Consider the following 11,864-nt stretch of genomic DNA (forward strand, 5'->3'; position numbering starts at 1 on the left):
GCCGACAGGTGGCTACAGGATCCCGGACGAGCCAATGGGATGAGCCGCTCGATCACCCCGCATTGCCTAGAACGGCATCCCGACTGCGACCCACCGCAAGGGCGACCAGACCATTGCTGTGCACCTTAGGTACCTAGGTACCTGGCTCTTAGGTTAGGAGGTACCTACCTACCAGGTATGTAGGTACATACATGAGCTGCCTATAAGCAGGTACCTAAGGCAGGTAAGCAGGTAGGTAGGTAATAGGTACCTAAGGCAGGCACCAATGCGAAGATGGGAACGCCTGGGCCAATCAACCAACCCCCGCTTTCTCCACACTTTTTTCTTTTCTTTTCTTTTTTTTTTCACTCTCTCCCTCTTGTGAATCACCTAAGCAATAACAAGTAAAGGGGGAGGCGAGGCAGGCAGACGGAACTGTGTGCCCAGGCGAGTGAGATAGGGCCATATCTCTCCGCCCTCACTTCGCCTCCGCTTGCGCTCTCCATCTTCGCCTCCCCCCACGATGTTTGCTAACGATCGCCAGCCTGGCTGTCCTCCTCTCGCTCCCGCTCACGTCTATATGTCTGTGTTCGGCCCAGAATTTCCGGATTGATCTCCGTACCGTCGTTTCGTGGACACGATCCGGGGTTGCTCAGCAAGAGAGGCCTTCGCCCGTCTTCGCTTCCACCTTCGCTTACGGTCCAGATATCTGCGGAAATTTCCAGCTCGGGGGGAACCTCGTAGATCGATTTCAGCCTCCGTCGACCAGCCGCCGTCGAGGACGAGGGAATTCGCCGACTGCCAGGCAGGCCGGCTAGCTGAATACTACGGCAGGGCTCGGTCGTATATACCCATGCATACGACTACAAGCCCATACCCATAGGTACCTATCCCTTTAGCTATCTCTGATGCCCGTCTCAGCCTAGGCCTTGATTACGAGGTAGCGTTGGGCGACGGAGGCCACCCCACACCACGTCGAATCGAGCTAGACCACGGCTTACAACTCCCGGCACGCCATTTCTCCAAGGCCAAGGCCCCAGGTTCGGCGGTGAAGCGCTCTGCTCCGACGCGACGATCGCTCGACCTGGACGGACACACCACACCTCAGACAGCCACGGACACGCTGACGCATACACGCAAACAAACTTGTTCTGCTGTCCGACTAACGGCCGGCCATCCTGTTGGTCTCGAGGTCCCACCGCCTTGCTGGTTGAGACTGTTCTCATTCTGCTTGTGTATTATATTCTCTCCCACGCTGCTATCTCCCATCAAGTAGTCCCATCTGTGCGCGCGTACTTAGCAAAGCGATAGATAGGGGAGAGGGAAGGGAAAAAAAAAAGATCGGGAGAAAGAGAGGAAAGAGACAGACAATACAGAGCATTTAGCCCGGTGCGCATCGCTCAACGAAACCATCGCGAGCATGGCTGAACCAACCAACACCCCGATGCCGACGGCGCCGCCGACCCCGCGCTCCACTTCCCCCGTACCGGGTGTTGCGCGCTCTAGCATCGCCGGTAGCACCCTTGTCCCCCCGAAGCTGATAACAATAGCGACAACGGCCGCGGCTGCGTCGGCATCTCCGGCTCCTGGCAAAAAACCCGTCGTGCTGCACGTTGGCGATCCCGTTCGGTACAACCTGCAAACGTACCAGGAATTCGCAGCCGAGTTTGACGTGGTTCGCCCCTCCGCCGAGGAGCGCCAGCGACCCGCTTTCGTACAGGCATTACGCGAGAAGCGCTGGGGCGACTTTGTCGCCATCTTCCGTCCCTTCTGGGGTACCGGAGGCGAGATGGGGAACTGGGACGCCGAACTCATCGGTCTGCTGCCGGACAGCGTGAGGGTCTTCGCTAGCGCTGGCGCTGGCTTCGATTGGGCCGACACGAAGTTGCTGGCTGAAAAAGGTGCGGCGATTCTCCATTGCTTCTTCCGTCTCGGGAAAGGGGCGCCATTTTCTAGACACCCCGGTCGGTAGCTGGACAAGCTATGCCTTCCGTGGCGGTAGGGAACGGGCTCGGCGTTGAGATAATTCAGTGTTAATACCAGTGTCTAGGTATCGTCTACTGCAACGGTGGCCTCGCCGCCGCAGAAGCTGTCTCCGACTTTGCTGTCGCCATGATCGTCTCGACGTTCCGCGTCCTGCCGTACTGCATTTCCTCGGCGCCCGACCAAACCGCGTTCCGGGACTGCCATGCGAGCGCGACCGCGCAGTCGCACAACTTACGCGCTACCACCCTCGGCCTCGTCGGGCTCGGCAACATCGGACAGCAGATAGCGCACAAGTGCTACGCCGCCTTCGGCATGGAGGTTGCCTACTTTGACGTGGAGCGCAAGCCGGCGGCACTAGAGGAGAAACTACGTGTAAGCTTTCGCCCCTCGCTCGAGCAGTTGGTACGCGTGTCCGACTGTGTGGTGTTGTGCGCACCCGCAGTTGCTGGCTGTGTGATCGACGCCAAGAGCCTTAGCTGGTTCCGACCCGGTGCACGTTTGGTCAACGTTGCGCGCGGCTCACTTGTCGACGAGGAGGCGCTCGCGGACGCGCTCGAGCGTGAGCAGCTCGCAGGCATCGCCCTCGATGTCCACGCCGACGAACCGGCCGTCCACCCGCGCCTGCTCGCATTTGCCCGCTCTAAAGCCCTACTCACCTGCCACAATGCCGGGGGCACCGTGGAAACCCACGTCGGCTTCGAGGAGCTTGCTATGCGTAACATCTTGGCCGTGCTGGCTGGCAGACCGGCCATCACGCCAGTCAACCTACAGTAGCTGAAAAGCACCCTATGATGTCCGGTTCGCGTGCGAATCCATCTTCCTTAGAGCATGTCCTCGGCTGGAAGACAAGTATGCAAGCAACAAAAAAAAAGAAAAAGAGAAAGAAAAAAACCTGGACGTGGCAGTTGGAGGACGGCAAAACGTGCCTTTTATTCGTCTTTATACCAAGTCATGTGTGCATATGCATAAGCAAACCCGGGGGGAAAGCGAGGGGAGGGTTTCAAGTCCGACCAGCATATCGCTAAGAGGAAGACAAAACATTAGAGAAAAGAAATACCACATAGTGCTTGGGCCGTTTCTTCGTTCTGTCCAAACACGGGAATCGAAATACTTCCTGTAGACGGGGAGAGCATTGCCCTATATCTTAGATAGAGAACCAAGATAGCGCCAAGGAGTAGGGGAGCAAAGGCGGGAGTGGGAGGTTGGGAGAAGGAACTTGGGGGGATTGCATATATCACGCACAGGAGGACAGGGGCTGCTGCTTATAAGGATCTAGAAATATATATCCCTGCTCACGCCATCCCGTTGCACATCCTCCCCTGAAGCTAGGTCGGGGTTTGCTCGCACGGGGAACGCGACAAGGCCTCACCCTCTGCTGGGGCTTGGCTAGCAGCAGGACTCGTGTCAAGCGTTGTGCTGGCAGGATAGACGGGCGTATTGGAGACACGTGGGCCGGGCAATTCTACAGAGTAAGTTCCCCCCCTGCGCTTCCTCGCCGCCGTCTACACGTCTACGCCGTCGCTGTTCTCTATGGGTAGATCTACGTGTCGTCCCTTTTTTGTTTTCTATGATTTCTGTGTATTTATATCTGTCGCTGTATAATATATTGTTACACGGCCTGAGTGAATGCTATACGGCCGGTGGTGCAAAGTTCCTCGACCCTCTTCGCTCCTGGTCTAGAGCATCGTACACGCCAAGGTGACTCTCGCGAGTCCGCAAATGTATAGGCATGCCTGGTCTATCATACAAGAATGCCGTGCTTCCGGATCTGCGACCAATAGCAGGGAACCTTGCTTGCGCGGTCTCCTGGTCGATTCGCAGAGTCCGGTCTCCTCCTCAATTAATACCATGCACGTCCCGGACGACGAAGCCGATCTAGTGCCGATTAACTAGTGCTTCTTCTGCCATTCCAGTGCCCCCTCTTCTCTGTGTTCGTCCATGTCCGGTATTAGAGCCGTCTCTCCTTTCTGAGGCCTTGTTGCTCTCAACGCTGTGCTTCCTCAGCACCGCGGTTCGGAAAGCAGCGAGTCGCGTCATCGTCGTCGAATGCACACGCGAGGAAAAAAAAAAAAAGAAAAAAAATAAGAAACTCCTTCTGCCCACCGCGAGCGGACCGCCCCGTTTGTCCCGCGCTTACTTAGCGTCGCGAGAAGTTTCGTTGTCTTTGGCGTGGCCGTCGTCGCCGCTGGCAGGACCCACGGCGGTGCCTTCTGACGTCAGCTCCTGGAGCTCGACGGCCTCCGGCGCCGCTGCGGCCGCCTCGTGCTGGGGTGCCTGGGGCGGAGGGCCGGCGGCGGGCCCGTGGGAGACGTGGGCAGTAGTAGCGGCGTGGTGGCCGGGGGCCTGAGGGGCCTGCGGGGCCTGCGGGGCTGGGGCCGGGGCGGCGGGGGGGGCGTTCTGGACGGGGGCCTGCGGGGCTGGGGCCGGGGCGACGGGGGCGCCGTTGGTGACGGGGGCCTGGGCAGCGTTGGGGGCGGCCTGGCGGCGCCGAATACAGAGTACGCAGACTACAGTGACAACGCAGAGGCAAATGAGGCCCAACATGACGCCCCCGACGGTCACCAGAAGGTCCGACTCGGGCACTGCTCTGGCGTGGCCGCCCGTGAACCCGTAGTTGGGCCGGGTCAAGGTGCTGGAGGGGGCGGCGGAGGACGATGCGTCGAGCACGAACTGCGGCACGTCGAGCAGCGTCACCACGTCCGCGCTGCGGAAGCAGCCGTACATGGAGCGGACCGGCTCGCCCGTCCACACGAACGTGCGGCAGAATCCGTGCTCTGCGTCGGTGCTGCAGGGCGGGCGGGGCGTGTCAGCGGTCTCTGCGTCTACCGGGCGGCGGAACGAACTGCCCCCCCATGGACTATCGGTCTGGGAAGCGCCCCGACTTCAAGAAAGGGGCACGGGGGAGGGGGGGAAAGACATCTGGGGAAGAGCGGGAAGGGAGAGGAGATGGAGGGCTCGGGAACTCACCAGCAACCAGTCGATGTGCCGAGGCGCGCGCACGAGCCAGCCTCTGATGCGGCGTGGTCCAGACAGACAGAGAAAAAAGGCGAGAGGGTGCCCTCGACGCAGGCCACGACGTGGTGCGAGTCGGTGGCGCAGTGGGCCTTACCACCGCACGTCCAGGGGAGAGCTGCGCGCGAGCACGGGGTGTCAGCACGTTGGCGTCCGGAGCGGGGGAAGGCTGCACTCACACGAGACGCCGGCTCTCCAGCCGCACGTTTTCCCGTTGACCCAGGGGCCCTCGGCGCCGCGGCGCCGGGCGAGGTACTTGACGGGGTGGGGGCCCTCGGTTGGGTCGGGGGCGGCACCGCCGCCGGCCGAAGACGCCGTCATCTCTGGCGCCCAGAGGGCAACGCCCTGCTCGGCGGCGGGCGTCGGGGCGGTAATCACTGGCATCTTTATTGTAAATTACGCGTGGATGAGGGGATGCCGAGGGGCGACGCGTCTTCTGGAAGAGGCTGTGGGAGGGTCGGGGCCGGGTATGTGGTCAGAGGGCTCTGCCGTGCTCCTCGAGTCGCTGACGGGTCTTGAGAAACTGCCGGGGGCTTGAACGGGGGGACAGACCGAACAACGAGATTACCTGGAGACGAACGGAGCGAGACGAGAGCGGAGATTATGGAAGGAGAGCTATATCAAAGTCTGCGAGGTGGTAGAAGATGGGGATGGAGATGTGATGTGTGTCTTGGTGTTTTCCCGCTGAAGGCTGGCAAGTCAAGTTGATGAAGAAGGGAGGGAGGAGGAAAGATTTTTGGAATCAACACAGCAGGGAGAAAAGTCTGGGGTTGTGGGCAGATGGGTAGGGTTCCAGATCGCCCAGCAGTTAGAGCAAATAGCTCAAATCGCCAGGGGAGACTATTTTGATGAGAGGGCGTCAAGGCGACGGCGAGATGGCGAGATGTCGATAGGAGCTGTCGTCCCCCTGGTGCACAGTATACCGGTATTCAACACCCGTGTGTGTCATGATCGATATAATAGACAAACTCGAAGGGGCTGGGCGAGGTCGATACGATGGCTTAGTGCTGAGAGACACAGTGCCTAGGCGTAAACCTAGGAATGCTATTGGGGTCCGCAAGAAGCATATAAGTAAAGAGAGAGTTGGTGATGATGAAATAGACTGCTTGGTCTAGAGTCTGGAGGCAGAGGGAGAGGTCTCAGGGGATAGATGGGCTCAGTAAATAAATTAACGTGTTGATAGCTGTGATGAATCGGCAGCTACGTTGCATCAAAACAAGACAAGAACCCGAGGGGAAACAGGCACCAGAGGATAGGATCGAGGAGGCGATGTGGGCAGGCGTGGTGGAAGACATCTCAGCCCGTAGGGCTGTCACAGGGTGTTACTTACGTACGTCCTGCGTGTGCTTGTGTATGCGTAGGCATAGGGTGTCTGTGGATTTCTGTATCCGGGGGAACGAGGGTAGGGGATGGGTGAGTGCTGGGGACACATGGCAGCATCCTAATCTTAGATAAGTGCTTTCCAATGTAGCAGACCTGAGATGTGAACCATCACATCTTAGACGTCACTTAGAGAGCTTTGCGGAATGTGCGGCTGATAGACAAGTGCCAGGTGCGCTTTCAGGGTCCCGCCAAACCAACTTTGAAAGGGGTGGCTACTATGTGATGTGTAGTATCTTCTAAAGCGTGACCGCCTTGTACGGCAGGCAAAAAGACACGCCGATGGTGCCTGATCACCTGGATCATCTAGAAGCACTAGTAGAAACCATGGGGGACTCTTGGAATACATATACCTGCCTACTGTATTCTTTCTTCACACAGCCTCCCCCCCCTTCCCCTTCTATTTGCAGGCTTGCCGCAAGCTGCTGAGACAGCAGTGTTAAGAAAACAAAGGATGAGATTTGTAGACACAGGCTTCAAGCCTATACACATGCCACTTGCAGAGGTTGTAATCACCGTAATGGCGGGCCTCACTGAGAAGAGGGTTGGGTTGAAAGGGGGAAGTCGTCCGGACTGAGGCCAAGACTTAGCAGCCGGGATCCCCACCGCTTAAATAGGCAGTGCCGGTGTCTTCTCGACCAATCGGCGTTCTCCTCGCACTCCTTTGCGTCTAGCCCTTTCGAGCGATGGATCAACCCGGTTGGATCACCCCCATCACTACTTGACCTGCCTGCCTGAGAGGCTTTGGAATCGTGGTCTACAGCCTGAAAGTCTCTAGCATAGCTAAAGCGGATGGTAGGCATCAGACGGTGACCTGTTTTGGGGTGGAGAATCGGGGGTTCTGCTTTTCTTTTCTTTGCTTCTCTCCCCATTCCCCTGTTGACGTTCCGCGAATTATAGATAGACTTGATCATGGAACTTCCTAGGTGAGATATGTTCTCCATGTATTCGAACGCGTGTACGGTGGAGGGGGATTCGGGCGGATCTGCTCGCAGCACGCTCCAGCGTCGGTTCCTTACACAAAAGCGCAGGTGACCAAGGCGGAACTGGGCTCCAAACCCGGCATCTCGTACCAACGGACATAAAGGAGTTACTGCGTCTTGGAGGGTAGATATAGGTGGGCGTAAGACTTGTGCACCCGGACCTGGGGGTTCCGCGTGTAATATGTTTGGGTTTAATTACTCTGGGTGCGAATGCTGAAGCGTGAATCGCCGACATGAGAGCCAACATGTCAGTCGCTGTGCTAGGTCCTGCCTAGACCTCTCCTGGGTCTCATGCTGTTCTTGGTTTTTGGTATGTTTCCCTCCTGCTTGAAGGCACCGAGGCCCAGTGCTAATAAAACACAGTAGCATACAGGCCCTTCCCATCCCGTTCTCCATTCCTATTTGCCAATCCAACGCCCATCTTGATGTGCCACCAGCCTCCTGTAACCACATGTCCATAAAACGTTACCGCTGCTAAATAGAGAGAGAGAGAGACAGGGAGAAACCGGGAAGAAATCAAACGTCTTTGGGCCGTTTACGAACCAAACCAGCTCCGAGGACGTTGCTGCTAGATTCCATCGTGGCCGAAGGTGGATCGTGGCCGAGGGTTTCCGTAGATGTCTCCGTTATATCACAGGTATCGAGTCTCGCCTTCTTACGGACAAGTCCCCCACCCAGTGTGTTAACCGCTCCCCCAGAGGAGATGGCATCTTTCGAGTCGTCGCCATCCGACCCACGCTTGCGCCGTACCGCGCCCGACAAGTTATTCACGGCCCCATTCGCGATTGACGGCGCGGGGGCGGGGACCGTTCGCTCGCCTACAACCTCCAAAGCCCAATTCTCGCCCGTGTTCACTTCATTCGTCCACCGCGCCGTGCTCGCGATCGCCTGATTCAGCGTTCCAAACTCTAGATGGAGGAGTAGTTCGACGGCCCTCTTGTAGTTGCTGTCGTTGAGGACGACTTGGCCCCTCCCCTTCTCTGGCCAGTAATAGTAAGGCGTCTCGGTGAGTTTGGGAAATTGGGCCCGCTGCGTCTTGATCTGGGGCTTTCGGGTGATAATTGGGCCTTTCAGCGTCTTCTTGGCCCGTCGCTTCCGTCGGGGCTTCTCGCGAGCCGGTTTGGCAGGGTTCTGTTGGCTCGGCCGCGATGTGGCGGGAGGCGGTTGGCCATCGGTGGGTGGGTCGGATGTTGTGTTGGGTGCGAGGCTGCCCGTGGCAGAGCGTATTGGGAGTATCTTGGGCGTGATTTGAGGCTCGAAAACGATCCATATGAATCCAGTTAACCTCCCGCTGGAGCATTCCTGACGAAATGCCATCATCTCCCAGAACTGCTCTAGGGTTTTCGGCGTCTTCCACCCGCTTGCCAATTTGATCTTTTCCGAAGTCGATTCCTCCAGTTCTTCGACGAAACGCGCCTTGGGATCGTCTGGAAAAGTTGGTATGAGAGATCTAGGGTGGATATGACGGCCGAAAGTGTTTGGATCCTTCGTGTATGGTGATATTTCCTCCAAGGGGTGGCCTAATGTCCAATTGGCCGCGGCTAGGGCGCTTCGGGGGAGAAAAGCTCGGGTCTCATAATTGTCCAACCCGGGTATGACTAGGTAACCGTGTATGCCATCCCAGGGCCTTCTCGTCTCCGAATAATCGTCGCCTTCAAGTAGCGTGTTGAACACACGACACCACCACTTCACGAGACCTCTGTCGTCCAGCACATGCTTGCCGTCATTCTTCACGCTCCCCGGGAAGAGGTACTGCGACTGAGATCGGGCAAACAAATTCACGACTAATTGCTTGGCTGGGCGCTTTCGATTGGCGACTAGGAAGGCGAGAAAACATGTTGTAACTTCGCGAATCGGAGAGGGAGAATCTTTCGGGAGGTTCAGGAGACTCAGGTACCCGGTCGAGTCGGCCTTGGCTACGAAGATGATGGTCGAGAAAGTAGTTGTGTATATGTAAATCTCCAGCCCGAGGACGATGACCTGGCCACGAGACGGTACTCCTTGTTCGGCGGCGATGGAAACCGTCAAGAAATGTTGTTCGCAGTAGGTCTTGAGGAGCTTGCTCGGCCGTAGCTCTCTGAGCGGCGCGCGACTATCGCCGGATGCTTTCGAAGTAGAGGTAGCATGGTATGCGGAGGGGAGGAAGAGAGGGCCGGTGGGAGTCGGCGGCGTCGAGAGATGGTGGACGGTGAAGCTGCAGTTGTTGGGTAAGACTTTGGCAAGCTCGGCGACGAGTGGGCTAGGATCGACGTGGCGATCGCTGTCGCCTCGAGGCGGCTTCGGACTGGACATGATTCTGGGTAGGGAGGAGGAGAACGACCGGAAAGACGAAAGCTGGAGGCCTTGGTAGGCGCGGAGAGATGGACGGCCAATGACATGGGCAATCCAAATATGACGGATCGTTCGAATTAGTCGCAACGCATTATGATGCGGAGAGGGAACAAGGAAGGGGAGCGGCGGAGGAGTGAGGAATGCAAGGGGTGACTGTAATGTAGCTAGCTAACCAGCTGTCAGGGACGTGGGAGGGAATCTGGGGCGGGAACCAGGGCAGATTTCTATGGGTATCTGCGTAATGTCTTATCGGCATGCGGATACTCTATATAGGCATTATATGCATGTAATGCAGCTGTGGTATCACTTTATGCGGTATGGAGGGGCAGAATACCTTAGGTACCTTTGTAGGTACCTTGGGTGAGTACCCAAGTTAACCCGCCTAAAGCACTCATTAAACGCACTTACTGGAGGTACCTGAGATAGATGGAGATTGGCGATCGGAGGTGCTAATATAGCCTCTGGGCATTAGAGCCCAGGTACATATACGGAATGAAAAGGTACCTATGACTCGACGGAAAGGTACCTTCGGGTCAAAGCAGTGGATGCTGCCGTGCTCCGATTGGCTCGACAACGCAAGCCCGTCTCCTCGCTGCGATTGGGAAAAAGTCGAGATGCTCATCCCACTTCCCTTCCCGGCCCATCGCGACAGTCTGCATTTTGTGTCCGCGCCGCGGATGCCACGATAAGAGACGGAAGAGGCGAACAGAGCATCATCGATACTATCCCCAATGCCCCTCATGCCGGCCCGGCCCGCCGCGCGGCTCGCTCGCCAGGGCGTGCGCGCATGCAGGAGCCGGTGCGAACCCCCTTCGCGCCGTCCCGCCGCCCTCTTCTTCTCGACATCCGCCGCCCGCCGCTCTGAGGAGAACTTCTCGACGTCCGCTACTCCTCACTCTAGGGAAAATTTCTCGACATCTACTACCCACCATCTCGAGGCAGACTTTTCGACGTCTGCCGCCCATCACTCCGAGGCAGACTTCTCGACCTCCGCTGCCCACCATTCCGAGGAAAACTTCTCAACGTCCGCTCCCCGCCGCTTCGAGGCATACCGGGAGGTCCGATCGCGGCCGCGATGGTCCTACACGCCCGAACGCATGAAGGCTCCCTTCTCGCCGCACATCACCCATGACCCTACCCGCTCCATCTGGAGGGTCAACGAAGACCCCAAGAAGCTGGACGCCGCGCTGAATTCCTTCCTGGGCCGCAGCGGAGAGCGGATGCTGTCCGAAGATCTCAAGTGGCTGGCCGTCACCCACAAGAGCTTCGACCAGGGGAGGAGAGGTTTCAACGACCGTCTGGCGTTCCTAGGTAGGCCAGCTGCGTGCGCCGCGCCGCGCCGCGCCGTGGCCAGGATCGGGGCCGGAGCCGTTATTACTCCTATGCACACCGTTGCTGATCTTCGGATACAGGCCGCCAAATATGCATCCTCGAATGCACGCAGTCCATCATAACGTCCCCGCCCAGAATTCAAGCCACGCCAGGGGATCCCTTTGCCGGCAGGCGAGAGCCGTACGACGACCCAGCGCTTCGCAGCATCGACAGCCTAGCCGCCTTCCAGCCGAACGACGTGTTAAACTACAACACGCTGACGCGGATCGCGATGGAGACTGGCCTGACAGAGGTTGTGCGGTGGAAGCCGAGAATGGTGAGACCCGCCCCGACCTCTCTCCACCGCGACGTTTTCCGCCGCCTTCTGACCCTGTCCACCTTAGCCGGAAAACCTCGACGGCTCCGGGTACGACGTCATCATGGCCGGCGCCATCTACGGCATCATCGGCGCCATCTCCCTGCACAAGGGGGGCAAGTATGCCAGCTGGATCGTGAGGGAGAAGCTGCTCAAGAGGGTCCAGCCGGCGTGGTAGGCGACCAACGGATGTATCGTCCCGTTTTCTGTACCAAAAAAATACCCCAGATAGTGTACGAATTGCAACCCAGTCGCCCGCCCGCCCGCCGCTGCCATCGCTCCAAGAGGAGCACGTGGAGCCCCCTATCTACTCGCGGCTCGTGCAATACAGGATAAAATTCCTGACCAGCGAGTTGGGACTGCTGCCGATTCGCCCGGCTTCCCAAGGTAATACAAGCGACTTGATGCCGCCATTATATAGCCATACTTTCCGTGATAAACCCGATTCGCGTGGGCCAACTGAAGAAACGCGGGCGGGAAGCGGGGACGGGGGGGGGGGGGGGGGT

At 58.0% G+C, this 11,864-nt stretch overlaps 4 protein-coding genes across 4 annotated transcripts; 2 read left to right on the forward strand and 2 right to left on the reverse strand.

The window, feature by feature from the left end:
* Positions 1-1,302: 1,302 nt before the first annotated feature.
* GGS23DRAFT_76721 (uncharacterized protein) lies at positions 1,303-3,212 on the forward strand. Its single transcript, XM_051521263.1, has 2 exons — positions 1,303-1,880; positions 2,030-3,212. Exons 1-2 carry the CDS (start codon positions 1,400-1,402, stop codon positions 2,737-2,739), a joined length of 1,191 nt encoding a protein of 396 aa, XP_051371663.1. The 5' UTR covers positions 1,303-1,399; the 3' UTR covers positions 2,740-3,212.
* Positions 3,213-3,958: 746 nt separating this feature from the next.
* On the reverse strand, positions 3,959-5,840 carry GGS23DRAFT_610103 (uncharacterized protein). Its single transcript, XM_051520311.1, has 3 exons — positions 5,157-5,840; positions 4,933-5,095; positions 3,959-4,750 (listed from the first exon to the last, which is right to left on the reverse strand). The coding sequence occupies exons 1-3, from the start codon at positions 5,359-5,361 to the stop codon at positions 4,099-4,101; spliced, it is 1,020 nt and encodes a 339-aa protein (XP_051371664.1). The 5' UTR covers positions 5,362-5,840; the 3' UTR covers positions 3,959-4,098.
* A 1,647-nt stretch (positions 5,841-7,487) lies between these two features.
* GGS23DRAFT_570313 (histone acetylation protein-domain-containing protein) lies at positions 7,488-9,863 on the reverse strand. Its single transcript, XM_051516505.1, has one exon. It carries the CDS (start codon positions 9,630-9,632, stop codon positions 7,857-7,859), a length of 1,776 nt encoding a protein of 591 aa, XP_051371665.1. The 5' UTR covers positions 9,633-9,863; the 3' UTR covers positions 7,488-7,856.
* Positions 9,864-10,238: 375 nt separating this feature from the next.
* Positions 10,239-11,849, forward strand: GGS23DRAFT_570315 (RNase III domain-containing protein). Its single transcript, XM_051516506.1, has 3 exons — positions 10,239-10,982; positions 11,084-11,319; positions 11,387-11,849. Exons 1-3 carry the CDS (start codon positions 10,403-10,405, stop codon positions 11,534-11,536), a joined length of 966 nt encoding a protein of 321 aa, XP_051371666.1. The 5' UTR covers positions 10,239-10,402; the 3' UTR covers positions 11,537-11,849.
* Positions 11,850-11,864: the final 15 nt, after the last annotated feature.

This window comes from Durotheca rogersii (genome assembly GCF_024521655.1).
Source record: "Durotheca rogersii strain YMJ 92031201 chromosome Unknown GGS23scaffold_11, whole genome shotgun sequence".
NCBI classification, from domain to species: Eukaryota; Fungi; Ascomycota; class Sordariomycetes; order Xylariales; family Xylariaceae; genus Durotheca; species Durotheca rogersii.